The 27,019-nt window shown below is 42.3% G+C and overlaps 2 protein-coding genes, 1 long non-coding RNA gene and 2 other non-coding genes across 5 annotated transcripts; 3 read left to right on the top strand and 2 right to left on the bottom strand.

The window, feature by feature from the left end:
* Positions 1 to 1,708: 1,708 nt before the first annotated feature.
* On the bottom strand, positions 1,709 to 14,720 carry LOC131476011 (sphingosine kinase 1). The gene is made up of 5 exons (XM_058654445.1): positions 14,059 to 14,720; positions 7,334 to 7,483; positions 4,954 to 5,048; positions 4,052 to 4,167; positions 1,709 to 3,146 (listed from the first exon to the last, which is right to left on the bottom strand). Exons 1-5 carry the CDS (start codon positions 14,468 to 14,470, stop codon positions 2,246 to 2,248), a joined length of 1,674 nt encoding a protein of 557 aa, XP_058510428.1. The 5' UTR covers positions 14,471 to 14,720; the 3' UTR covers positions 1,709 to 2,245.
* A 494-nt stretch (positions 14,721 to 15,214) lies between these two features.
* On the top strand, positions 15,215 to 16,814 carry LOC131475923 (uncharacterized). Its single transcript, XR_009242553.1, has 5 exons — positions 15,215 to 15,482; positions 15,659 to 15,736; positions 15,911 to 15,972; positions 16,167 to 16,225; positions 16,411 to 16,814. It is a non-coding gene; the product is annotated as an uncharacterized LOC131475923 (long non-coding RNA).
* On the top strand, positions 16,015 to 16,089 carry LOC131442888 (small nucleolar RNA SNORD49). The gene has a single exon (XR_009233430.1). It is a non-coding gene; the product is annotated as a small nucleolar RNA SNORD49 (small nucleolar RNA).
* LOC131442887 (small nucleolar RNA R38) lies at positions 16,258 to 16,326 on the top strand. The gene has a single exon (XR_009233429.1). It is a non-coding gene; the product is annotated as a small nucleolar RNA R38 (small nucleolar RNA).
* On the bottom strand, positions 16,520 to 26,629 carry LOC131475922 (fas-binding factor 1 homolog). The gene is made up of 31 exons (XM_058654311.1): positions 26,192 to 26,629; positions 25,950 to 25,980; positions 25,264 to 25,311; positions 25,130 to 25,175; positions 24,983 to 25,052; positions 24,562 to 24,612; positions 24,316 to 24,451; positions 24,142 to 24,222; positions 23,594 to 23,734; positions 23,366 to 23,498; positions 22,945 to 23,099; positions 22,782 to 22,869; positions 22,236 to 22,688; positions 22,078 to 22,137; positions 21,951 to 22,000; positions 21,377 to 21,532; positions 21,233 to 21,273; positions 21,098 to 21,145; positions 20,884 to 21,015; positions 20,703 to 20,803; positions 20,101 to 20,307; positions 19,709 to 19,816; positions 19,310 to 19,449; positions 19,069 to 19,187; positions 18,551 to 18,673; positions 18,263 to 18,439; positions 17,890 to 18,066; positions 17,667 to 17,804; positions 17,490 to 17,589; positions 17,272 to 17,393; positions 16,520 to 16,711 (listed from the first exon to the last, which is right to left on the bottom strand). The coding sequence occupies exons 1-31, from the start codon at positions 26,192 to 26,194 to the stop codon at positions 16,604 to 16,606; spliced, it is 3,543 nt and encodes a 1,180-aa protein (XP_058510294.1). The 5' UTR covers positions 26,195 to 26,629; the 3' UTR covers positions 16,520 to 16,603.
* Positions 26,630 to 27,019: the final 390 nt, after the last annotated feature.

Genomic DNA, 27,019 nt, shown 5'->3' with positions numbered 1-27,019 from the left:
ACTGAATAATTATTCTCAGCGCAGGGAGGAAATTATAGATTACAAGCCCACAGTAACTCATGACTTATTATTGCTCTAATTTTAAAGGTAAATTAAGTTGCATATAATGTGTCAACGTATTTGGATGCATAATACTGTATGTTGAACATTCATATGATTTTAAGCCTAAAAGGTAAAGTAGATCTTTATGAAGTTGAGACAATCTTTTACAAAAATCAATCTATGTACTTACGCATGCTACAGTTTACTGTGGTGATCCCCATTGTCTTTGCCATTTAATGGTCGCATAAGAGGATTTGGCTGGCAAAACTCAAATCATTACAAGTTCAGCTCAAACAGTCAGATGTCAGGAAACAAACAGCAGGAGATTAATCAGTGTGCTGACTATTCTCTTCCATCTCTTGATTATTAAAGCACATCTTTGGTCTTTGAATCTGAAAATGCATAAAGGGGACAGCCTGCATTTTTCTCGTGTACATATTATAAACAGCCTTGGGGTACATGCATTTTATTATGAACATCCTAGAAATATGTACTTGAATAACGGTTGATTCTTTTATTTTGTTACATTTCCAAGTGTAAAGCTAAATTAAATTGTAAATGGAAACTTTAGTCATATGAGCGCTAGCCTTTCCCCAATAACTTTAAGACCGACCCTAAAGAAACCTTTGTCTTATTTGCAAGTATATGAAAAAAATAAAAATGTTATGCTCCTTTCAGTGACAGCAGTCACTCATTGATCCAGCAGTAAACATAAAGAATGTGTGCTACAGATTACTGCACTGACTGTGACACACTCAAAACCCCAGAACCCGATCAACAGCATTCTGTGAAACCCATGAATCTGTCAATGTCATACAGTTTGGTTTTAGCACATACAGTAGCATTCACACAGTAGGACAGTATGGTGTCTGCTACCCTGATGACATTCTGTATCGTTTGAAAGAGAGTTTGAGCTGATGCATGAAACAGTTCTGGGATTGTGACCTGAAACAAAATGATGTGTGTATGAGAGAGGGTGAGGGGTCACTGATGATGATGCGTCATTATCATCAACATCTGCACTCTCCAGTGCACTAATGCTCATCACCAACTGCAGCAAAAAGGCCACATGGTCGTGGAGAACACTTGACTCCCTCCAGCTCACTTGGACTGCATGGGGATGCTGACTGGCCCAAGTGTGGAAGCCCACACTTTCCATTTTGTTGTGCTTTAGCCATTCTTGTGCATTTCAAAACTCACTTTTTCATATGAAGAAAATCCTCCTCTCTGTTGATTACACTTCTGCAAATGTAAAGCTTAAAATGAAGTACACATTAGATGCTGCTGGCGGGAAGAAAAGAGCCCGTACAATTTTAAGATGGCAAGATGTTAGGGGATCATGTGCACACTGGACTAACAGATCATGCCCCTCCCCCCGCTAAGTGCTGCAGTGATGTATAGTGTACTCTACTGTATGTACTGTATGAGGAGGAGGAGGAGGAGGGGGGGGATGGGGAAAAGAAAGTAGTAGTAGTGTAAGAAGACTGTGTTTGCGTAGGCAGTTCTGACAGTTTTGATGATGGTTGGAGATCACGTAAGAGGAGGAAGGGGACATGGAAGGGATTGAGCGCTGGTGGAGGTCTAAGCTCAGCTGGCCAGGTTTCTGTCTGCCTCACATGCACTGCATCTATAAGCAGCTGTAGGATGTGTGCACGCAGAGAGGGAGTGGGTGCTCAAGCTCAGTACTTTAATAGATCTGACATTGCATTAGGAGATTTTAGTAAAAAAACTATGCAAAGATTACAGATATGTCAATACCTCCAAACCGAGGGGGAGGTGATGTTATAAGTGCGGTTACCCAGCAGGGAGATTGGCGGCCTGATGTATGGAAAATTGTGCTTCTTTTTACATGTCATGCTTATATGGTCCGGCAACAGCATGACACCTCTGATAGCTCTGATCCATCTCCACAAACACACACTTTAGTGATATTTCTTTCTAATGCGCATACACACAAAACTCCCCTCTTTGTTCTCTAAGCTGGTGCCAGCCAGCAGCGAGAACAACCGACCATGGCTTTGACCCTGAATCAGACATCGAGAGCACAGGATGTCGTTTCTGTAGAAAAATAGAAGAATGTCCAGGCTGATAAAATGTCTTTGGCACTTCTGGAAACACGACACACATAAAGGAAACGAGACTGAGTATAAAAAGGCCAAACTACAAAGCTCTACAACCAGACACGGATTAAGATAATCCAGATTCAGCCATATATGAGTCTGGCCAGCCCTGGGTGAATTTGTGCTTGAACAGGCCCGTATTCCACCATCTCCCCGTCCACAGAGATCACGCCTTGTGGAGAGATTGGCTCGAGCCGCAGGGCCTTCACCTTCTTGTACACGAGGTGAGGGCAGCCGCACGCTAAGTGGGAGCCCTTCTCCATGGCAAGGAAAAGGCGTAGCAGGGCGGGCCGAGAAATTCCGGCTGTCACGTAAAACAGATGAATGAACCCGTCATCTGCCATCGCACCAGGAGCCGTCCACAGGTCCTCAGCAAGGTGGGACTGGTAAATGGCCAGCACCAACACAAAGTCCTCCTCCTTGACCACTGTCCAGCTCTCCGGTACTGGCTGGTCCAGGCCAGGGAGCAGAGAATCCACCAGTGTCTTGGTCTTGGCATCACCTTGCGTCTCAGTTCCTTTGGTAGTGATAACACTGGTGGTGGTGATGGTGTTGGGGTTGGAGTTTGTGGTGCTGTGATTGCGATGATGATTCTGATTTGGGGACGTGGGGATAAGCTGACAGGGAAGGGAGGAGCAGAGTGAAGGGTGCTGAGGTGTGGAGGGAGGGTGGCTAGCTGTTATGGTGCCTTTCTGAGGTTTTGGTGTCTCCTTAACGGGTAGATATGCTAATTTGCCCTGATAGACTTTGAGGGAGTACAGGCGCACCAGGGTGCCCATCAGAAAGCGGATGGCGCCAACATGGCGGTACTTCTCACTCTCAATGTCGACATCTGCCACAAAGCCCCAGGCCAGGGAGAGGAAGGAGAAGAGGCGCTGCTGAGACGACAAGTGGATCGACACCAGGTCCAAAGAGCCGACAAGACCTTTGCACAACATGAAGCCACAGCTCAAGAGCAGTTCTTCATTCCAGGCTGGGGGTGACCTGAGTGGGTTGTTGTAAAGAACAGTCAGAATAACAATAGCTGCAATAAAAAATCAATATTTTTTACAAGATGTAACGCTGTGCTAGTTATTCAAATTACTATTGCACATATACATTCACTGGTGCAGGTGCATAGACTGTATAAAAACCATGATGGAATCCAGACTGATACATTTTTAGACCGGCGATGAGATAACAGAATTCATGCCCTGTCCGCGAAAAGAATTAAACAGTTTGAAGTTAATGGATGGTAGAAAGACATGGAATGGTGCTCAACATGGTACTTAAGTTGTTTTGGTCTGTGACGTTACAGAACAACTGGATATCACCACCGAGTGAAGCAGAGGTGAGCACACATCATTCAATAAATCAATTTCCTGCTAATGCTATATACTGGTGCAAGGACATTACTACATTTAAATGTGGTGGTTACGGGTTTTTTTGTATTGTGAATACGTCTATAAATATACATACACCATGACAGCTTACAGACTCTGGTTATTACGCTTGGGCATAAATACATTTATAGGCCAAATTCTTTTTATTTCAATCTCTTGTGCTGTGCCAAGAACCAACCAGCAGATGGAGATAATATCCTGAAAATGTGCAGGGCAACCTGCACTTGGGACTATAACGCTCATAATGTGCAAGTTTTCAAACCCATTACATCATTCCTTTGAGAGTTATCAGCCTTAAATGACCTCTGGCTGCACGGCAAAGTAGTTCCAATTTGCTCCACTGCCTCCGTTCCCTCCTGAGGAGCGATGTGCCCAGTCAGCCTTTGGCATAATTACATAGAAAGGAGATAAACCGTTCTTTTTTTAGGCCGAGGATGGTTTTGTCTTTGGTCTTCTTTTGCGCTGTTACTCCATGCATTTAAATGACTCATTAGTGGACTGACTCACTGTGAGTAGTGGTGGACGGAGGCAGCCAAGGCATTGCCTGAGCCACCAGGTAGAATTCCGAGAGGAGTCTGGATGGCCTCTTGCCAGTCCTCTCGCTCCATTAGACCATTTATCACCTGAAAGGGGGGGGGAAAAAAGCTGAATTAGAATATTTTCCTAAATAGAAAATGATGTCTGTGTTATAACAAAACCATGCAATGGCACTTAAAGTTGTTGTGGGTTTTATTTTATTCAGTCCATTTGTGGCTGTACTTAATATAGGTGTCACTACAGCCCATGGCCAAGAGGAAAGGAATTGGGCTTGTAACTGGAAGGATGCTGGTTCAATCCCAGGATGGGATGTCCCTGAGCAAGGCACCCAATCCCCCATTTTTTTCCCAGACACCTGGCTTGTATGTGTCACTGCTGGTGTTTTAATAAGGATGGGTTCAATTCATGATCACTAATTGGTGTGTGTCCAAAAATAACAAATTCTAACAGCTCATTATTATGTGTACATTGCTGTGTTTCGATGTCATCATAAAGTCGCATCATCCTGCCTAAGGACTACAGAAAGATATTGACCAATAGCTACAATCTGGCACATTCACATGTTTTGTCCCTATTTTCAAATAGAATAAATGAATGAAAATGTACTTCATAGGAAATCTGAAACAACCCTGGTCTCATGAGGATTTATGCATTCACAATACAGCACTGCGCAGAGACAAGGCCTCACAGTGCAGGAATCACGACAACAGGACTCCTTTGTCATGTGTAAATACAAATTAAGATTTTACTATTCTGAAAAGGGCTAAAAAACAGACACCGGGGTCAGGGGGGAGTTTTTACAATTTCCACATGTGCTTGGATTACAATAGTGGTTCTTTGAAACAGAAATAGGTCAGGTAAAGTTAAAGCACCTCAAACAGCAGCCCGTCTCCAGACATAATAACCAGGGCATCCCACTGGGACAAGTCTGCCTTCCTCACCAGCTCCCGTGCATGGTTCTGGTGCTCTGTGAGGCACAAGTGAGGGGGAGAGAGAAATATGAGACAAAAACAGGGACAAGGACAGAGAAGAGACACGGCCCCATCATCGCCAGCCTCTGGTGTAGGATCAAGGAGATTAGGGAGAAAGGGGATTCAATTTCCCCTTATCAGAACAGAAACATCACATTAATCAATCCAGTGGCTACTCAACGGCTCCAAGACAGCTTAACGGGCCTGCCAACATCTGTGACCCACCAATATCTGTGTGTGTGTGTGTGACTGTGCCTTTTGTGTTTGTTATGTGTCTGAGGGTTAATGGGCTGGTGTATAACTGAGCTGTTTTAACCTAGTTTTATTGGCAGCAGCTTTAAGAGGGTTTCTCTGCAGGGGTCTCTGTACAATCCACAGACTCCGCAGTGTAGTGGCATGTGTGGGGGAGAGATAGCTTTAAACACAGAGGGAGGGAGAGAGAGAGAGTGAGGCAGACAGACAGACAACAAAGTTAGTGAGTTTTGATGCTCTGCATCATGGAGGAAGTATTTCCCACTCCAGCTGATGTATTGATCAAGGACAAAACTGAAATAAAAACAGGAACTGCATCCCATCCTCTTTCCCTTTACTCTGCTCTCTCTCTCACACACACACATACACCCTAAACAAAACCTTATCCCTAACCTTAACCATAACCCATTAATGCTGAACCTAACCACAATTTAAATCTTACCCATGAACTTAACCAATTGGTCAAAAATAAGGTTCGACCTCAACCCTAACATCTTAAGTGTCACCTTAACCAGAACTTAAAGGTGGTCCTGCTTGACTCGAGCTGGATTTTAGCACTTCAGGGCTTAAAGGCCTACTGGCCCTGACAAGTTTAGAATCAGAAATAGATTGTCTGTCATGACAGAAACGCTTCTTTGACATCAACACACAGCATATGGTACAATGTCAAATATACCTATTTGTAAAATACCCAGCATAAATGAACATAAAAGTGGTATAATGCATGTATGCCTGTTTTAATTGCGTATTCCTTACTCTAATAATTGATCAGTATTTATAGTCCATAAGAGGTAAAAAATTAAAAAAAGTATACACACACACACACACCCCCTCCTGTTGGGTGATCTAGTGCTGTGCTGACAGTCAGGGGCACAGCTGACTCAGCATTTTGAGCCCGCCAGGACCCATGCTGCATGGCTGATGCTATACTTTCCAGCCACTTCGTTATCCAAGGAGTCACTGCCAAATAAACATGAACGTGAACCTAAGCCCGAGGACAATTCCTGATTACAGACAATTGTATAATTACTGGGTAAATCCATGCCCCTCGTAACACCCACCACCTTCCCATGTGGTTAACTGGGGCAAAAATAAAACTTGGTGCACTGAATGCTTCTTACATTTTCTTCTTGCTCTTCCTTGGGGAAAAAGGCTATGTGATATGTTCATCAAGGAGCTCTGCCTCTAGCAAAGGTTAATCCACTCCTAGTCACATCTGCCTGGCTCCCGTGTCTGACCGCTGAAGGCCCTTCTCCCCCCACCCTTTCTGCTCTACTCCAGTCTTCTGGCCCAGGTTGACATCAGTAATTACTCTGTCTTTGTCGTCACCATCCAGCTGTTGTCCTTTCTTTAAGTACCAGGAGTTTGCACATCGGCGTGTGTTCTTAAAAACACATTATTTTCCCCTCCTGCTCCTCTCGGCATCAGAGATTCAGCTGCTGTACAGTGAGGCTGTGTTTAAAGGGTCAGTGATGCACTGTGCTCTGACCTTTTTGGTATGACTAAAAAAAAAAAAAAGCCCTTCCTTGCTCTTCAGAGATTCCTTGGATCTCAGAGATGCCGGTGACAGTAACCGTCAGAGGACAGTAGTTAAGGTCAGAAAAAGCCATCACCAACTCATGCAGAGTCTGCAGCAACTTAAATGGCAATGTGGGTGTGTGAGTCAGTCAGTCGGTGTGGCAAAACCGATGGATTCATGGACGTGTATAACGGGTGATAGATTATGTGGCGCTGATTTCTCATATTTCTCAATGATAAGTAAATCACATGATTACAATTCCAAAATGAGCATAAATAATATTCAGGAGTCATTTCTGTGTGTCTGAGAGTCTGAAAGTAATAATACACATCACGCATCTCAACAGGCTCTTGCTCGATGCGTGATGTGCTCAGACTCTCATCATCTATCCATGATTGCACCACGATGGGTTTGGAAGTTTAATCCCCCCCCGCTGTCAGACTGACCTTGAAAAGATTGTTATCTAATGCATGAATAACACGCGAGGTAAAGTCTCTATACCGCACTGACCTGTGATGATGAGACTGTAGGGAACAGCCGCCTCGGTGAGCATGCTCTCTATGTGGGCAGTGAAGAGCTGCAGAGCCTGGCCACGTCCACTGTGAGGGTTCACGAGTATCATGACTCGGCGAGGCCGACGGACCTCCATGTATGTCACACCTGAGACAGACAGACAGACAGGCAGAAGAAGGTGGGCGGGGGTTGTGAGAGAAGGAATGGACTGAGTAGACAAAACAAGACTTCTTACGCATTACTGAATATTTGAAAAGATGTATGCAGACAGCCTTGGCCTTTTAGGTCTCCATGGCACAGAAAGACACTGTGTTAAAAAAAAAAAGAAAAAAAAAAAAGGGAGCATGAAGCTTAATGTCTGTGATGTGCTGCTTTCTTCCAAAGAGAAGCTTTACAGAGCCATCTCAGCTGGGATCTACTGATTCATAAAAGCAGCTCTGTGACAATGTTCTCATGTCTATTCTCTCAATCCTAAAGGGGGCTCTTGTTTGTTTAATTCATGCATTACACATTTATATTTGAGTTGGACCAATGCAAATGAGACAGCAAATAAGAAACCAATCAAAATGGGAAGAGAAAGGAAAAGTTTCTTGCATAAATATGAAACTGAAGTCAGAGACTTAGACTGGAAACGACAAGAGAGAGAGCTGGTCTGGTTGTGACCAGCACCATCATGTCATGACCCCTGGGTTGCAGGATCCAGATCCAGTTGCAGGGCTATTATCATTATTATAGTAATAATAGAAGTAGTCATCGTCATTATTATACTATGACTGATATCAATATTATTTTTTAAATTATACAAAAAATCCATGCTATTTCTTGTATAAACTATTGTAATGCTATTTTTTTTTTTTTTTTTTTTAGCAGTTGACAAACCAGCTGAAAGGTGCATTACCACCACCTTTATTAATGTGCAGCTGGCGTGCAAACAATTATGAGATATTGTCAGCCGTGATGCATCCTTCATGGACGGGCAAGCGTCAGCCGCATTTGAAGGAGCCGACGACTCCTGTGACAACTGGGACAGCCCGCTGTGCTGTAATGCATTTTGACAACATCCGGATGATGAATGCACATTTGGAGGATGCAGCCTTGACGACTGGGGCACAGCTACAGTGTCAGGACTCTGACTTAAGGCCTGTACATTCGCAGGAACGGAGAAATTTGTTATTTTTCTCAAGATGGCAAAAACAACAACAAACTTAGTTCTGGCCAGGAAATTTCACACTTCAACGAGAAACTCAAATGCAGAATTCCTGGGAAGTCCTCATAGGGAATGACAATATTTCTACATTAACCATTCCACATCAAATTACTGGCCAATAGTTGTCGGACACCACACACAAAAAAGAGCTCTGCTCACATGATGCGTCAAGAACAAGCTGCAAGAACTCCTAAATAAATAATGACTTAATAATGTCATACTTTTCTCACAGCCCTGGGAGAGGGAACACACTTCTGTTCTTGTGGAGTATGTGTCGCATAGTCAACCTGTATATGTATCGTCCAGCATTCACCACGTGTCCTTGCCAAATTGTCTTTGTTACCATAGTGTGCATTGCTCTCTCGTGGTTTTTTCAATTTGTATTTTTGTTTTTTTTGGATCTTGCCTTGCCCTTGTCTGAGTTGCGTATGACCTTGTCTGCCTGGATTTAAGTACTTGGAACTGAACATTGGCCTTTTGTCTTCTCTGCAGTGCACGTTACACACAGACTCACCAGGGATCACATCAAATGTAAAAATCCATTTTGGGGTGTAAAGGATAAAAACTTCAGCATCTGTAGCTGATGCTGACAATTAAATCTGCACACTGATGATGTAAATATCTAACTTTTTCTTCTTCTTCTTTTCATTTCAGCACCCCAATTTCTGCTGATGCATTGACGCAGTTGCAGCCACCCTGTCAATCATTTGGTCCATGACAACGAAAATATCTCGGAGAAAGAGGTGTGAACCCACCAGGAAGAGTGAGGTGAGAGTGCAGTATCAAGCAGGCACAAGCCAAACTCTGCCTCCATTTACCCACACAGGGTTGCCATTGTTTTGTGCTTGTGTAAGAGCACAATGTGGCTCTCAGACAAGGCTTTAAAATCAGGGTCTGCACTCGAGTGAAAAGCACGCCTCTCATTAACCCACAGATATTTGACTGTGAACGGTTCAGAACCTTGTGGCCATGTTGACACAGCACTCAATCAATGTCCACGTCTCACTACTGGTGTAGTTAATCAAACGGAATAATGAATATGAGGTTTACCAAGAAGGTAATTCGGACACATCTACACATACATTCTTGCTTATTTCATAATAAGTACTAATAATAACTTGGTCATAAAAATCAAGCTGTCAATCATTTAGCAAAGGTGTATATGGATGACTATCGGATAGCCCTGATAAAATAGATAGTTGTTGAGACATGTATTCTCCTGGCGACATTGGAGTAGCATCACTGAGTCATTTAAGGTACATCCTATGGGGACTATGAACACCTGTAAACATGTTTGTAGTAATGTATCCAGTCGTCGGGACCAGTGTTCTGACCTGACCAGACATTCTCTGAGCAAGTAAGGGTAAAGGTGAAATGCTGATCGAGTCCAGCAGCCAGGTTTCTTAGATTCACCTATGAAACAGCTGCAGCTTAATATCTCAACCCAACAATGAGGGTCACAGGTCACTGGAGCCAATCCCAGCTAACAAAGCGCTAAAGGTGGGGTACACCCTGGACACGTCACCATCCGCGCACACACACAGGCAATTTACAGAGTCCAAAAGGGAGAACTCCATGCAGAAACGCTCTCGTCCGGACTGGGTCATGAACCCAGGTATTTTTGCTGCCAGGCAACAGTGCTAGCCACTATACCCGCCGTGTGGTCCTCGTCCACAGTGATGATGGATTTAAATCAGTACCTCACTAAAAGAACTTTGTCAGTGTAGGTCATTTCATTTCACATTGATCAGTGTTGTATTATTTTTTTTTCTTAAGACTGTCACTCTATAAAAGTAGATAATGATGTTCCAGCACCAATACTATGTTATTGTAGGTTATAAATTGATCCTTAGACATTTCTCCTTGGCTGTGTCTGTGTGCTTGTATGTGTGTGTGTACTCTTTAGGACCTTTTCCTGCATCCTCATTCCTTCCTTCTATGTGCAATATACTTATTTATGCTGTAAATATCAAGTCCATACTGTGTATATTCTGCTAACTGTCTATAATGTACATTCTATTTTAACAATTTTTTTATAGTCTAAGTGTAAATATCTTATCTTATCTTATCCTCATGAAGACTAAAACCAGGTTCTACTGAGGCAGAACCTAATTTCTGAGAAACTGACTAAGTTTGAATTGTGGTTACGGATAATGTTTTTCTCAGGCTGTCCAAATGAATGCACTTTCCTAGGAAGAATACCACTGAAAACTTGTGTCGTCAGTGTGTGCGGTTTGCGTGAGACGGAGGAAAATAATGCAGGGTGTGAGGGTGTATGTGAAATCTGTCTGCGGTGTGATGTTGGATACCTGCAGGCACAAACTGTCTATCACACCAGCGAGCAAGCTTTCAGCTGCAGTGTGTGTATTTCACAGTTGCAAGTAGGTAAACACACACACACACACACACAGGCACGCACACACACACACACAAACCGGCAGAGAGGTGACAGGCTGAGTGGATGTGACTATGTGTCTGTGCTAACAAGTGCTGAGCTGACAGAGCGTGGTTATCATCTCGATGCCACAAGTGTATCACTGCGGAAAAATTCCTAATTAAGATGTGCTGTGGCCTCAGCCTGACACACTGAAGCACAGCATGGATTTGCAGAACCATGAAACTATTCAGGTATAACTCATGGAGCAGAGACAACTATGTGGGCAACTGCAGGTGAAAGCTGTCGCAATGAAACCGCCACTCTATCCAGACTGGCCTGACGTGTCTGCAAACAACCTGCATTCTTGGGTTGGGTGAGGGTTTGCTGAAGAAATGAGGAGGAGCAAATCTACTGAGCTTAAAAACCAATGCCCACAGCCACCAGGCTGGCTCTTTGAAGGGGGAGCTGACAGGCCATTGTTGCCGTGTGACACTGTGCAGAAGACGGAAGCTCCAGGGGGACCGGGATGCTGCTCAGGCTGAGAGGTCGTCTACTGACGCATTCAGCTCTCGTCTTCTTCACTGAAGGCAGAAAGAAAACCTGGCACACATCTCAAAGGTGTACTGGAAAAATCGCTGCTCACAAGTCCAGGAGGAATGTCTAGTGAGAAGCCGTGTCTCCAGAAGCAGTTCATGAGAGTTCATGTCTCTTTTTTTTAATTGGTAGGAAATACAACATAGTATTGGTGCTGAAACGTCATCTATTGATAAAAAAAGTATAATTTTAAAAGAAAATCCCACAAAAAAATAATGTTAAATCTGTAAATGCTCCCTACCCACGAGTAAAAACTCATCCCTTTTCATCCCTTTTGCATGCAATTGTGGGGCTTCAAAGCAAATGGAATTATTTGACACACCATCATATGTTTACAGCTCAGTCATTCCAACAGCAGTGTGAACATCCACCCTGTCAGACTCCTGGTGCCTTGCACTTTGACACAAAATGAGTAAACCATACCATCCCGCATCACACTTAAGTGAAAGTACATCACAATAATACATTTCTGCCAAAAATACCAATCTTGCATTGCATTTGCACTTTTAATCCTGCAGTGCCAGATGAGATGACATGCAATTAACTGGGGGGCTAAATACACAGTGGGATTAGTGAACACACTGACTTTCACATACCCTCTGCATTGTGGCAGCAAAGCAACAATTCTGTTGCCATTTAGTAGCACTTTACTCTTTTAAAACATGCAGTATTTTCTGCTAAATACTGTATTATCGGCTGGCCTGGATATAGGAAACTAAAACAAGCTTATAAATCAATTATATGAAGAAGGCCTGTAATGAGAGACCACTAGCTATTAGATGGCTGAGATGGTTGAATAGTAATGTATGTGTTGCCCTTTCATTCGTCCATTGTGAGGGCAGTGCTGAAGATGGGGGCATCCAGCCACCATCTGCCTGCCTGCTTAGCATACGGGGCTGAAACCCAGAGTCCTGCTGGCCGCAGACCAGAGGGACGCTGGCTGTTCATCATCACACAGAGCACAGTCTGTCTCTGTGTCTGCAGTGTTTACCTGAAGGCTGCTCTCATTTCCAATCCCACCTCAGCCGACACTTCCATCTTTAGCAAACCATTCCGGATTACTCATGGCAAAGTCAACTATCTGCTTCCTCTTTGAAGTGAAATCTAGCTGGTAGTGGAGGATATTGCCTATAACCTGACATGAAGGACTCCAATTGTATTCCCTGATAAACAGAACTGATGGAGAAGTACTATGTACATTCTCTCTTTACATGAGTCTCAGTTGTCCAACACAGATTTATATTCGGAGTAGATTCCTGGTACAGCTCACATGCAAGAACCCTGAAATTGAATACCATGCATTTGATTCAATACAAGTTACAGTATATCTGGATAAGTGGAGACTGTAAAGTGCATAATATCTATACGTCCTCTCCAATGTCACAAACACCACTGAGTTACACACAAGTAATTAGCAGCGTAAACATTTCATAACAATAGTATTTATGTTATGACTGTCTTATTGTACAGCAGGACAGAGCAACGAGAAGCTATACTGAGAATGGAAGACAAAGGAACCTGAGCACACCACAGTCTGAGCCCGTCTCCCAAACTTTCTCTATGGGGACCTACTTTTGAAAGATGCCAAACTATTGAGACGCCAAATCATAACATAATTCAAAGCGAGAGCAAATTTGTGCATAATGTAGCCACTCACTTGCAGCCACACCTATAACCTAATATAATTTTGAATTAGTAAATGAATCATTTCCAATAGATGCTTGGTGTATACCCATACATCTCTACTAAAAAGGTGGGGAAACTCTGAAAGAACTCTCCCACAAGTCTTTGGGAATCACTGGTCTGCAAAGAACATGATCTTTCAACCGATCCAACAATTAAGTCTCTGCGGACAGAGGATCAGGTGGGAATCTGTTTCAATGATCAGTTTGTGTGTGTGTGTGTGTGTGTGTGTGTATGTGTGAGGTCTGAAACGACATTAACAAAATTGTTTCAGTCCCTGCAGTCAGGTAGATCACCTGACAGAGCAGGTAGAGCGGGTGACAGAGCAGATGTCTCACCTCTTTGCCAAAACCTGTTTTTGTAAATGGAAAGGTGTAGTATAATCCTACACCTAATAAGTAGCATAGGTCTGAAGTCAGACCAACCTACACCCACACATTAGCCTGCTTTAAAATGGCACACTTAACAAAACCTTTTGCACAGTTGGCCAATCCTGGTCCTGGGGACCAACTGTCCTGCATGTTTTAATGTAACTAATGTACTTTATTTCTGTAGCCCTTTACAACAACCCACCAAGTGGTTTACAAAATAAAAGCATGAATATTACAATTAAAAACACAAGAATAAAAAGTGGAATAAAAGAATAAAACTAATCCCGGTCCTTGGGTGTTGGAGCAGGGGAAACAACTAAAACATGCAGGGCAGTGGGTCCCCAGGACCAGTATTGAGAGACCCTGAGAAAAGAGACCTCTTATCATCAAAACATCATAGTATTTAATGCCATGTTCAATTTCTATTATATGCCTTTAGTAAATATAAAGTATTTAAAGTGATGTGACCCCCCCACTGCTGGATGCTCACCGTCTCTCCTGGGCGCCTGCAGTCCTGCAGCATCTCTGATGGCATGAGCCCACCGCTCAGCCTCCTGCAGGTTGACCAGCGGGTCCTGGACCAGCGCCACCCGAAAGCACTGCTCCACTCTCTGCCGGGCCACTCCGGCGCTCATCCACCGCCTCTTGAACGGATAGAAATAGGCGGTGAAGTAGGCTCCGACGTCCGCGCTGTCCGGCCCTCTGTACGCCCGACAGCCTACACAGTCGCTCAAGTTGAAAACCACCTTAGTCCGGCCGGGCGATGAGGAGATCCTCTGGATGGTCAGGCTGCTCTCCTTCAGGCTCACCGAGTACCGGAGCCTGTCGTTGAGCGTGTCCGTGAACTCCCCGTACAGCGTGCCCACGAACCCGTTCCGCTGTTGGGATGGGTCTGTCTCCATCCCGACCGGAGAGAACGACGCGTCCCGCAGGCCGGTGAGTGGATGTCGAAGTGGCGTATCCTCGGATCAGAGCAGCCTGTGGTGGGACCCTACTGTGTGTGTGTGTGTTGTTAACTGCAGTTTCCCTAGTTCAGAGTCTCTCCCTAGTGAGTGAAGAGGGAATAGCAGCGATGGAGCAGGAGGAGCTCACAGCTGGACGTCCCGACGCCCCGACGAGGCCCTCCTCAGGAATGTAAGAAACCCTTAATTCCATGATTTGATCTGCTGAGACCTTCATTATTATTTATACGTCAGTGTTCTCAGACACAGACAGGGGTCTGTGAGTCTTGTCTGTGGGTATGTTGCGCTCTTCAAATGTCGTTTAATGCCTATATTTTTTTAAAATATTTTTTATTTACATTTTTTGATGCAAAATATTCATGCTGTTTTTATTTGCTAAAGCCACTAATGTAGTAATTAATTAACCGAGTAGTTGGTAATTAATAATTGTTGAGAAAAGTTGATGTGTGTGTGTGTGTGTATATCTATCTATCTATCTATCTATATATATATATATCTAAACTGACAATACATGGAAAAAGTTATAAAAATGTATACAGGAAATAACTTAGTTATAATATACATTCTGTTATGCATTTATTTTTTATACAGAACATTTCACATTGTACTTTACTACGCCCACAGAGGAATCACGTGGTACGTGACGTTTCCAACATATAAAACCACTTCACGCGAGATGTACCGTCCTCTTTCACTTTTTCAGGTTGTGTTCAGGGGTGGCGGACTGCTCGACTTAGAATTAGACTCCCTCACCATGCCGTTTTCTTCCGTTGTGAAGCGTTTAGCTGTCACGGTGCAGTCTGCTCTACGCAAACCGCCGTGAATAAGCAATCATTTGCTAAGAGCTTGATTTTTGAAGGTCTGGAAGCGACGTAGCATGATTTATGCTAGGTGGCTAGCCGTTAGCCACAAGTGAGCCTGGCGAACACGTGCAAGGAAGAGCAAACTGGATGTAAGTTTATGACTTTGTTATTTAGCTCAATATATGTTAAACAAAAAAAATGCATGCTGTAAATATAGTGTAACGTTGAGTAAGATAACTGCATATTTACGTGTGTGTTGCGTCGTTTAATACAAGAGCGACGGACATGTGCCACTCGATGCTAATGTGACTGAATCTCTTCTCAGGCCACATGCAGCAGTGGACCATGTGGATTGATCAAGGATCAAGCTAACAAGGATCTTCACAGTTCATCTTACTGAAAGGTAAATTATGATGCAATTGCTTCTCCCCGTTATTTCGCAGTGCAAATGATGAAACATGTTATCCCTGTCTGAATAAATAAGAGTTGAAACCAATGGTATCTGACCTGCTGCAGGCTAGTGAGCTTATCCAAATGTTGCAGATGAATTATCATTAACGAAATGTGTTTTTCACAGATGGATGATCCTGATGTTTCACTCCGCACTGACTGTATGCAGGAAGAAGTGAAGGTGAAAAGGTTTGTACTGCACTGATTATCATGATCTGCACGTGCCACAGATTCAGTGATGAAAACTGCTGCATAGGAAGTGCCGTCTGATGCGATAACTGACGATGGTTTAAAGCTTTTCTGAGACTGTAGAACCTTCTTAATAATTATTAGTTTTGATGTCTGTTCTGAGCACTTACTGATCGTTAAACTTCCCCTTACAGGTGTAACTACAGCAAAGTGAGGTTAGAAGTCCAATGGATGCAGAGATGACCTAAACCAGGTAAATTGTGCATGTTTGTCTCATAATTAACGTCAAGCCACTGATGATACAAGTTATCCCTGTCTGAACTCAGTGTGGACTTATGGTAACCTGAGGCTTGTTAGATGTAGGATTGAGAACATATTGTTTTAAGGTGTTCTGTGTCAAAAAACTAATTACCCAGTTCCCCTTTATGTATTTTTCAGGTGTAATCGGTAGGGACATGGAAATGCACCACCCTTGTGACTGACCCAGAAGTCTGGAAGACACCATTCATTGCTGTAGATCTGCTTAAGTGAAAATTAAAAATGATACTATGTTTTAAAAATTCTTTATTAAAAAGTGAAAAAATTCTAGTAAAATGGCACATTTAGGTATTCATATTGGAAGTAACAAGTATCATGGGGAGTGTCCAGCAGGCATTGACCAATCTGTGTTGAAAGATCTATAGGATTTCCTTTTCAGATTTTCTAGATATATCTGCTCCTCTTGGAGGTATTCACGATCCTGTGGGCGAGAGAAAAACATTGTATGGGTTTGATAAATGTGTGTGGAATCTGAATGAGCCAATGGTGGAACAACCTATTTCCAATAAAGACAGATGAAGTAACCTCAATGTTTAATGTCTTGTTTGGGCCGTTGATACTCATTAACTAATTGCGTTGATTACATTTTATTTAAATTTTCCATTTAGGACTCAATCTTTAAACATGGCACACAGTAGCTATGTCTCAATTCAGCAGGCTGGGCTGTGTGAAATGAGACTTAAATCTCTTAATTCCATAAGCAAATGTTCCTAACCTGGTCTAGGATTTACAAGCAAAACTGAAATAAAAGGATTAAATATTTTAACATTGTGTAAGTCAACTATTTAATGATCATTAATTACACCAGATAATGTTTATCAGTTAAAATAAATGTTACGTTTCTTGCAAATTCTTAATGTACAAATGTAGATTTTTTTTGGAATTAAATCTTTTAAATAATGGAAGTACAAGTTGAAATTGATGTCAATATTAAATGATTAAACAGCTTCACTCATTAGCAGTTGTAATGTAGGTGCTTACCTTTTCTGCAGTGTACTTCCACAGAGCCAGACTGGCCTGAAGTGTCATGGACTGTGTATTGGTAAATGAAGTGGGAGGAATGTTTTGGGTTGATGTCAGCTCAGGGATAGGTGACACAGAATCTATGAATTAAAAGAGATCACTGGCTGTTACACTCTCCATTGAAGGTTTTGCACTTCAAAGTACTATGTGTTTGTATTGAAGGAGTCAAAATTTACCTGGTAAAATGGGTGGAATGATTTGTGGTAAAGAGGTGATGGGAGCATCCTGTCTTACACTTCCTGTTTCCCGCTTAAGATGATGTAACTGCATTCGCTCCTGTATGAAAAAATAAAAGCATTTAGATAGTTCTACTCCGTTGCTGTGCAGTCTTGTTCCTATTGCCCGACACACACCTTAAGGTTTCGTTGTTCCTGCTGCCTCATCCGGTCTGTTTGGATATGGATATTCCTGAGCCGTGCCTCATGTTCTTCCTCCACACGTTTTGCCTCTCTCAGCGCTTGTTCGCCTTCTTCATACTTCTCTGCAGCGAGCTACAAAGAACATAACATGGTCAAAGGCCAAACAGCAAATGTTTTACTCCACGACTTTTCACCAGTCCGTGTTGTGTGAACTCACTTTACTGAATGCCTCCACCTCCTGGGCTCGTGTTTGCAGTCTCAGAGCTGTGCTCCCTATTCTTTCTTTCTCTCTGTCAAGTTCTTCTCTTAACCTCTCCAAAGTTTCTCGCTCCAGAGTCAGATTCATCTCTTTCTGCTTTACCTCTGCTGTTCGAAGCTTAAGGTCAGCTTGTTCCTACAACACAAATACACATTTTATATACGACAACATTCAGGGTACCTTCAGATTACCAGCCACATTGTTCAAATCTGAAGTGTCTTGCATCTGAACACAACTGCCCTCAACTGAAAAAATGTGATACAGGTCAATCTGACCATGGCCTCAGATAATAGAATTAAAGTGAAGCATGTAGAAGCTTTGTGAAGCTCACCTGTGCCAGGCTGATGATGGAGCCTTCTCTCTTCTCCAAGAGGCTGCCAACCTCTCGCTCAGCCCGCTCGTGTCTCTGCTTCTCTGTGGCATGGAAGTGCGCCCAATCAGCTGCCAGCTTTCTCCTTTCCTCTGCACAATGCTGCATCACTGACTTCTGCTCCTCGAGTAAAGCGCTCTAATGAAAACAGCATCAAGGAGCAGAGGTAATGTGGAGAGGCATGGCAGTATTAGTCTGGTGTTTCAATCTGCTATATGAAACTGATGTGCGATGTTTGTCACCCTTTACCTTTGCTCTTTCTAGCTCCTCCCTCTCCATGTTGATCTGCATGCTCAGGGAACGTCGCTCTTCTTCCAGGCCTCTGTGGGTAGATTCCGCCTTGGCCTGCTCTGCTGTCATCTTCCAGCGCTCCTGAGGCGCACAAAGAGAAAGTGACATCTTAAAACTGTAGTGTGTGACTTTTAAATTCAAATATCTATTAGATTCAAACCATTGTCAAAGTAGTTCAGACAATGCTAATTAAGCTCCATGTAATTGTCTCTGTATTTCTCAGTATAGCAGCACTGCACACAGGAATTCATATGTTTTATGTCGAGATATACATATACATATATATATATATATATATATATATATATACACATATATAGGCAGAATAATACAGCAATGTCAACTAGAAAGAAACACTGAAAGTCTTTGGAGGGGAAAAAAATCAGCTTAAGTTTCAGATACTTTTTATGCATGTACTTGGGTTAAACTGTTGTGTTAAAGTAATGCTGTTTTTAAATATCTGTCTTGACCCTGACCTTCTCGAGTTGTCTCTGCTGCTCATTGAGCTGTGTGTCCATCCTAGAAATGATTTCCTTGAGGTAGGTCCTCTCCTCTGCCATGGTTTTCTGCTGCTGGGCCAGTCGCTCCTGCATTACTGGAAAGTACGTTTAAAGAATGACTTTAACCCACTTGCAGTTTGATACAACTATAGCCCTAAGGGAATTTGTGTCCTGACCTATTTGTAAAAGTGTGTGCATGTGTGTGTGTGTCAGGTACTTCGCAGCTGCTCGTCTCTGTGCCGTGCCCCCTGCTCCAGGCCATGGGTGGTGTGTTCATGTGTGCTCTCCACCCGAGAAGAAAGCTCTCCCAGCCGAGAGGAAAACTGCTCCATCTGCTCAATCACCACTGTAAGAGACCTGGACAAACACATTGGAAAATCATGAATAGTAAAATGTAACAAAGATCGGGAAAAATTAAGTAACAATGAATCAATTAGTAATTGACGACCAAATCAATTTATCCCATTGACAGTCGTTTTTTCTTGTTGGTTTCAGCTTGGTTGGTTTATTTGCTTCTCTATGTCACTAAACTTAATATTTTCGATTTGTGGACAAAAAGCGACAATGAAGTATGTTGTCTTTCTCAACAACAACTGTCCCTTTGACCATGACTTACCTGGTCTGAGATGTTGCGCTTGTCACTGCATCAATCTCCTCGGCTTTCAACTTCTTCAGTCTCTGGATCTGGTCCTCGTGGTCTTTCTTCATCTCTGAAATAGATTTTCTTTTTGGCAACAGAGGATAAATATGTTTAACTCTTTGGTCACACTTTTGTCATAAAATAAACAGTAACATGATCATTTTGGGGTTTAGTGACTTATTTGAATAGTTAAGCAAGCTAGGTACTGCTCATTGAGGATATCAATAATAATTCAGTAAACACTCCTCTCAAATTGGGCCCCTGAAATTCAGACGCATTAAAGCACATCTAATTACTGCAAATGTTCTGTTTGATTTGTCTGGTCTTTATTCTTTGCTTTTGCAAGAAAAAAGATCTCTCAAATTTACCTCTGGAGATCTCGGAGTCTCTCCACCTCACGGTCTCTCTCCTGTTGGGCCAGGGCCAGTTTGCGATGATACTGAGCCTGCAGCTCTGAGCGTTCCTGCTCAGCAGCTTGTGTAACTGTGGCAAGGCGCTCCATAAGGTCTTCATAGTCCTGCCGCGCTCGGGTCTCCCTCTGAGCTGCCGATTCCTCGAGCAACTTTGCACGAGTCCTGGATGTGTGGAGGAACATTTGCAGTATGTGTTAAGCATAAAGACAAGACATAAGCCACTCTCACTGCCCACTTTATTAGATACACCTGTTAAACTGCAATGACTTTGAACTCGGCCTGTTTGTTGCCTTTAACAAACTGCATATCAGAGACAATATCTAGTGAGAACTGCCTTGTTTGATTGGAAGGCAACGGTCACAAATAAAGTTTCAAATGTTGAAGCAGATGAGCTACAGCAGCAGAAGACCACACTGGGTGCCATTCCTGCCCCTTCTTAATTGTCCCGTCCTGATAAAGTGACCAGTGAGAGTATGTACAGTATGTTAAACATGTGCACAGATGTGGCATATTTGCGCAACACATATACAAAGTGTGTGAGGCTAGGAATAAATTACTTGTGTGTGTTCTCCATTAGCTCCATATCCTGTTTATGCTGCTGCCGGACACTCTCTAGCATAATTTGGCTCTGGTCTCGCTCCAGCTGCAGCGTCTTCACCTGGACAGTAGAATTTGTACATTTTAGGCCAAATACATCCAACTGCAGTGTTTGTTATCAACACAGGAGCACCCACGTACCTGCCCCTCCAGCTGGACGATGCGTACATGCAAAGCTTGATACTCTGCAGGTTGATGCTCCTTGTCTCTGGGTCTTTGCAGGACTCCTGCATCCACGACACCCCCAAGACCCAGCAACTGAGATTGCATCAACTGTAGGAAAAGAAATAAGCAGGTCAAGAACAAACCGATGATGGGCCTGTTGTCATATTTCAAATCTCTTGTGGTTTCTTGCCTGCTGTTGTAGAAGCAGCTGCTGAAGACTATCACCTGGAAATGTCACCTATTCCAAAGATACACAAGTCATTAAGAAGGCCTCAAACAAAATGTCTCAAATCATGACAACTTTGTGACAGAAAAGCATCAGTACCAGTTGCTGGACAGCAGCTGATGTGTTTTGCGGTGGGACTGCTGGATATAAGAAAAAGAAATATGATTAGTAATCATAGTTGAAGTCTTATCATTATAAGACTTCCCTGAAAGTCATTGAAAACATGTCCTTTAGATTACCAACACTCATTTTTGCCGGGCAGTGCAGTTGACATGGGGTTGAGCAGCATCAGTTGGAGGGTTTTATCTGAAGCCTTGCTGGGCTCTGGAATCTCCCTGGACCCCTTACTGGACTGGGGCAGGCTAATGCTATGAGCACAAACGGGCAAGGGACCAGAATCTGAGGGATGACACAAACTTAGAATTTGTCCAAAATCTATTTTAGCTTGCAAATTTGTTGGTGAGGTGGACATAAAGATGGAGTGAGACTGGATGGTGGGTATACAGTCAATAAATAGGGGAGGAGATTGCGTTGTAAGAGAGGGATGAGTGGGAATGGCATCTGTAAGGGGGAGGAATACATGATTTTAAATAATGCGAGTTCAGGATTGATTAGGATTGTGAGCATGCTGTACAAAAACTCTATTTAAAAAATGTCATGAATAATCAACAATGAGGAAGGGTTTCAATAGAATAATGTATGTACACACATGACTGAGAAAAACATGGATGTTTTGTAATTTGAATTCATACATTTTTAATATACTTATGTGGTAAAGTAGCTATTTTGGTGAATGGGTGTGCGACTGTGTGAGTACCTTGCTCGGTCTTTTGAGCTGCAGAGCTGGGTCGTCCAAGAAAGGTAGTACTAAATGAAAGAAAAGGAGATTGATGGAAAAAATGCACTTGCATTGATCAAGCTGATTTAAAGAATTAATGCATTACCCAGTTTCTTTAACAGATGCATCCTCTCTGCTGCTACCAACCTGTGCAGTGACTTGTTTACTGGAAACAAGAGCAGGTTTTTATCAGATAAACAAGTTTAATCTATCACTACCTTGTATTGCATTGTATTATATTATATTATGTGGCTTCCACATTACCTAGCAAATGACTCCTGATCAAATTCTTCTCCAAGACCTAAAGAATCATCCTGCTTGGACCTTTTTGCCTCAGCATTTGAAGTTGACAGAGCCTTCTTCCTGTTCAATGCTCCTGCTAACCAGTCATCCTCATTTCCTTCTTTTGCCTGGACTGTGGGGGCCTCGGATTTCTTTTGTTTTGCTGGCGCTGGTATCTCCACTGTCATTTTCCCAGCAGAAGATGTGGCATGATTACCAGTCAGGGAGGGCTTTCTCTCCAATAATGGAGAAGAGGGAGTCCTTGGAGACTCGGGTGAAGTCTTGATGTCTTTGTTGTCATCCTCTGGAAAGGTAATATCATCATTCGTCTTGAGGCCTAACCAGTCGCCTGAGCTGCGGTGTCGAGCTGGAGCGGTGGGAGTAGGTTTTGATTTCTTTTCCAGGGCAGATGAACTGATATCCTCTGTTGAAAATCTGATAATCATAAGAAAAGACAAAAATGTCTCCTGTCATACATATGCATATTTTGTGCCAAGATACAAGCTTGGACTTAACACAAACACACACCTAACAGACTGTCTGCGACGTCCTTCAGGGGTGGATCCCAAGGTGGGCTGATATGATCCAAATGTGAGATCATCTTCTATAGGCGTTTCTGATAAATGTGAACCAACATAGTTTAGATTATTTCATGCTTTTGGTATTTGCTTGGACTCTGGATCTCTATTACCTTTGCCACTGGTAGTCTTCTCCTGCTGCTGCTTCTCTTGAGACAGAACCAGCTCCTTCTTTTCACCCGTGGGTGGTCGCTCCAGAAGACGAGGTGAAGTCCCACTCTCCAGAATCTCGTCCAGTCTAGTGCGAGCTCTCTGAGGAGGTTCACTCCTGAGATCAAACACATGGCGGACACAGAGAAAGACCTTAAAGAATATTGTATGTAATGATACAAAGCAAGGGAAGAGACGCAGTCATCTTTACAAAAACAAGAAACATGAAGAATAAAACAAATCACATGAGAAAGAACAAGATCAAGTTCTTTTTGCTGCACCCAAAGCACTGAGGCAGTAATTATTTATGATGTAAGCACTACAAATAGGTACAATAACAAAAAGAGTGAGGCAGTAAAAGTGCAAACAAAGCTCTTCCTGTACCTTTCCTTGCTGGGCCAAAGCAGAGTCTGTTTTTTCTTGGGATTGCTTTTATCATTGTCAAATCCGAGTGCCTCCATCAGGTCATCCTCATCATCATCAAATGTGAGATCACTTGGTTTCTTGGCTGCTTTAGCTGACAAACAATGAATAAACACACATATTCACTACTGTTAGTTACACAGAAGAATGAAAAGCAAAAGGACTTTTCGATGGTGTGAGGCTGCTCACAAGATTTACTCTTGGAGACCGGAGATTTTGGACGAAGTTGCACTGATTCAGGTTCAGGTTTGGACTGCTGCACGCCAGCTTTCGACTTGTTTTCATCTGGAAGCAAGTCCTCGAGTAGGTCAGCAAGGGGGTCATCAAGATCTGCACAGGAAATGAGATGCTTAATGGGTTTCATCGTGTTTATGGACATTAAAATATTAGAAAGACATTATAGTAAGGAACAGTGAGTTCAACAAAGGCTGTTACAGTTGGCAGACTATTGTATTAATAATGTGCTAAAGGTGCTCTCATTTTCACACATATACCCATTGAAACTACACACTGATGATCCACAGCTACAAGTTAAAGGCTGAACACACTCATTATACCTTCAGTATGTGGTGCCTGAGCACCTTCATTATTGCCAACACCGTCTGAATTAATGTAGCAGTTTAGGAAAAACAAAGTGAAACTCTCAATAAACAACAGTTTGGCTGTGCAGTGTTTTTTTTTTTTGTTTTTTTTTTTTTTTTACAAAGCTCCTGTTAGAGATAGGGGAGGTCGCTCACCAGAGAAGCTGATCTTCCTGTAGTTGGATACTGAAGTCGAAGGTGCAGAGTTTGGCTTCTTCCCCCCAGTGATTGATTCATCTGTGTTAAGTGAATGTAAACTTCAAAGCTGGTAATAGTTTGACACAAACAATGAGAACATAATTTATGCAGGAACACTCCGTTACGAATTACCTCCTCCCTCTGGTTTTACATTGTCCTCCAATGAGTCTTTCTTTGATGCACCATGACCAAATGGCTTAGTTTGCGCAGGCGCCGAACTGGGCTTTTTCTTTGATGGAAAGAGGTCAGCATCCATATCGTCCATGTCCTTTAAAGAGGATAGACAGGAAAAATAAGAAAGTAGAGCTGTAACAAAGTATAGAAAAACAACAACAACAAAAAAATGAACTTTGCCCTGCATCATTTATTATAACCTACCTTCATGTCCTTCAGTATGTCTTTGGGATCTGCTGCTGAGACATCTGAGTCCTGAGACAGAGTTGAAAGAAAGAACAAGACAAGTGAAAGTAAAAATGTGAAAAGAATATCTTTTCACATCTCTGTCCAAATACGTACATATCACTGTTATTATCAGTATGATCATAACAAACTTTTTCCTAATCTCTCACACATTTCCTTCTACCTCTCCCCTCATAACAAATAGTTGAGGCAGATGGCCGCCCACCTTGAGACTTGTTCTGCTCGAGGTTCCTGTCAAAAAGCTGTTTTCCTACTATTGCCAAGTGCATGGAAGTGGTTGTCTTTCTCGCTGAAATATTACAAGGTCTCAACCTGATAATGTAAATTCTCTTAGAGAGAATGTATGTTGCGAAAATACAAATTGAAGTCAATGAAATACCTCAATGTCACCACCATCCTTCTTTGCCTCCTCTGCCAGCAAACTGTAGATGTTATCAGTGGCAGTGGAGCTGGAGAAAAAACATACATCTAACTTGTAGACAAAAAGAGTAAAGAAATATGATCTGTAATAATAACTCCAGCTTACCGATTTAAGGGCCCGTCTCGAGAGGCTTTCCCCCTCACAGGATGTTCTGTTGAGAGAAAATAAATAATACATGGAGCTTTACAGTGATAATCCCATACTAACAACGTTAATACTGCAGAAGTATGTTCACTTACTTTTATCATCAAATAAGCTGTCAAGGAGATCGTCATCTCCGAATGAACCTTGGGATAGTCATAAAGTCACAACTTAAACATAAAGACTAGTCTGTAACTGTATTATAATTTAGGTGACTCGTTTTCATATACATGTTACAATGAAACAGAAGCAAAGTGTACGTGTGTGAGATACTATACGACCCATGACTGGATTATTTTTTAGTTATGCATATTATCTCGGAAAAAAGTCCAATATCGTGTATCCCTAGTATTTTTGCTGTTTTTTTATTCAAGTATTGTCAAATTATATAGAGACTGCCTACAAATGTTTTTTGTGGTTCAGTCACACAAACAATATTAGTCACCATCAGTTACACACAGATGCTACATTTAGCTACATTCTTGTTGATTTATTCTCTGTTATTCTTCATTAGTTGAATTACAACTGTGCTTATCCTGTTTGGTTGTTGATTGTATTATTTTTTCCTCTGTGACTGTTTGCTCTGTACTTTAATATCTATCTGCTGAGTGGGTTTAAGTGAAAATCTGGGGGGCATGATGTACAGATTTTAAACTCTACTGAGACTCGATTTTACTTAGCTGAATTGAACTGAAAGCTTTATTGTCATTGCACCAAATTGTGCACATCCATCTATTTCATGAATATTTAGAATAACACAGGGAACAAAGCTGGAGTAACTTACTTTTTGATGATTTACCTTTGGGCCTTGTAGCCTGTGAATTACAGCAACAGGCTGTGGGTTATTTTAGGAATATAACAGATCAGCACAGATCAACAAAGCACTTGCTTCCACACAAAATGGTTGCAAACTTGCTTTAGCTTTTAAATAATCTTTCTCACCCCAATACATATTAGACACATAGAAACATATTAGATAAATACAGATAAAACAGTGTTGATGACAGTGGCTCTGGTGTAACTTACCATATTGAATCTGCAACTAGCTAGCTAATGCTAGCTAAATCTGATTAGGCGTCTCCTGTCTCCATTGGTAACCACGCCGTTACTCCTGCGAGCCTTCATGAGAGGGACGCCAGATACGACCTTTGTTAATAAGGTTATCCTTTGTTAACCTTAGTTGAATGTGTCTCAACACTCCTGATGCGTGGTGCGTTTTTTAGTCATTAGCCACGATTAGCACTTTAAAATTGGACAAGTGACAAATAAAATGAATCACACCATGCACGCCACATACATTAAAGGCTGCACATGAGTCATAACGCACATTTAAGCTATTAACGCACCCAACACGTACACCATGAGTAGCATTAAACATGTCTGAATATAAAATACATGCTAAAACTACACGTTTTTAGCTACAGTAGCAACATCACAACAGCACCAGCCGACCAAATTTACATTTCCTGGTCATGCTTCGTGGTGCATTGTGGGTAGAGTAGTTTTTTAGCATGTAAGCAAAAACGGTTTCAGCAAAGGATTTAAAAAGGTGTCACGTGTTGTAATGGGTTAAAAATAACATTGAGTTACGCAGACTTGTTATATCGTTCTGTATGTCGTTTGTGACACCGAACCAAATCGACTCACCACCAGGTGGCGTCAAAGTTCAGAGAAACAGTCAAAGCAAATCAGCAACTGCAAAATTGAAGAGCTGAATAATTTATCCTCTGAAGCCCATGAGTAATTCAGTAAGGTCTGAGCCTGATGCTACACTTTTAATTAGCACAATGATAACAAGGAAACGCATCCTCAAATACAGGATCATACAACTGTTTCTGGTGATGTTTCGTCTTC

This window comes from Solea solea, chromosome 16, assembly GCF_958295425.1.
Source record: "Solea solea chromosome 16, fSolSol10.1, whole genome shotgun sequence".
Lineage (NCBI taxonomy): Eukaryota > Metazoa > Chordata > Actinopteri > Pleuronectiformes > Soleidae > Solea > Solea solea.
The sequence above is the reverse complement of the archived record's forward strand: the minus strand, read 5'-3'. Positions and strand labels throughout refer to the sequence as shown.

Bases quoted from the DNA above. Each gene is read 5' to 3' on its own strand.
- LOC131475922 (XM_058654311.1), bottom strand. The intron at 24,223-24,315 runs GTAATTCGTAAC...CACTTAACACAG, and splicing joins TGTAAAACCAGAGGGAGGAG to ATGAATCAATCACTGGGGGG. The intron at 23,735-24,141 runs GTGAGCGACCTC...TTTCCTGTGCAG, and splicing joins CAGGAAGATCAGCTTCTCTG to ATCTTGATGACCCCCTTGCT.
- LOC131476011 (XM_058654445.1), bottom strand. From the start codon at position 14,470: ATGGAGACAGACCCATCCCAACAGCGGAACGGGTTCGTGGGCACGCTG. The intron at 5,049-7,333 runs GTCAGTGCGGTA...TGTGCCTCACAG, and splicing joins CTACAGTCTCATCATCACAG to AGCACCAGAACCATGCACGG. The intron at 4,168-4,953 runs GTGCTTTAACTT...CCCCCCTTTCAG, and splicing joins GAGACGGGCTGCTGTTTGAG to GTGATAAATGGTCTAATGGA.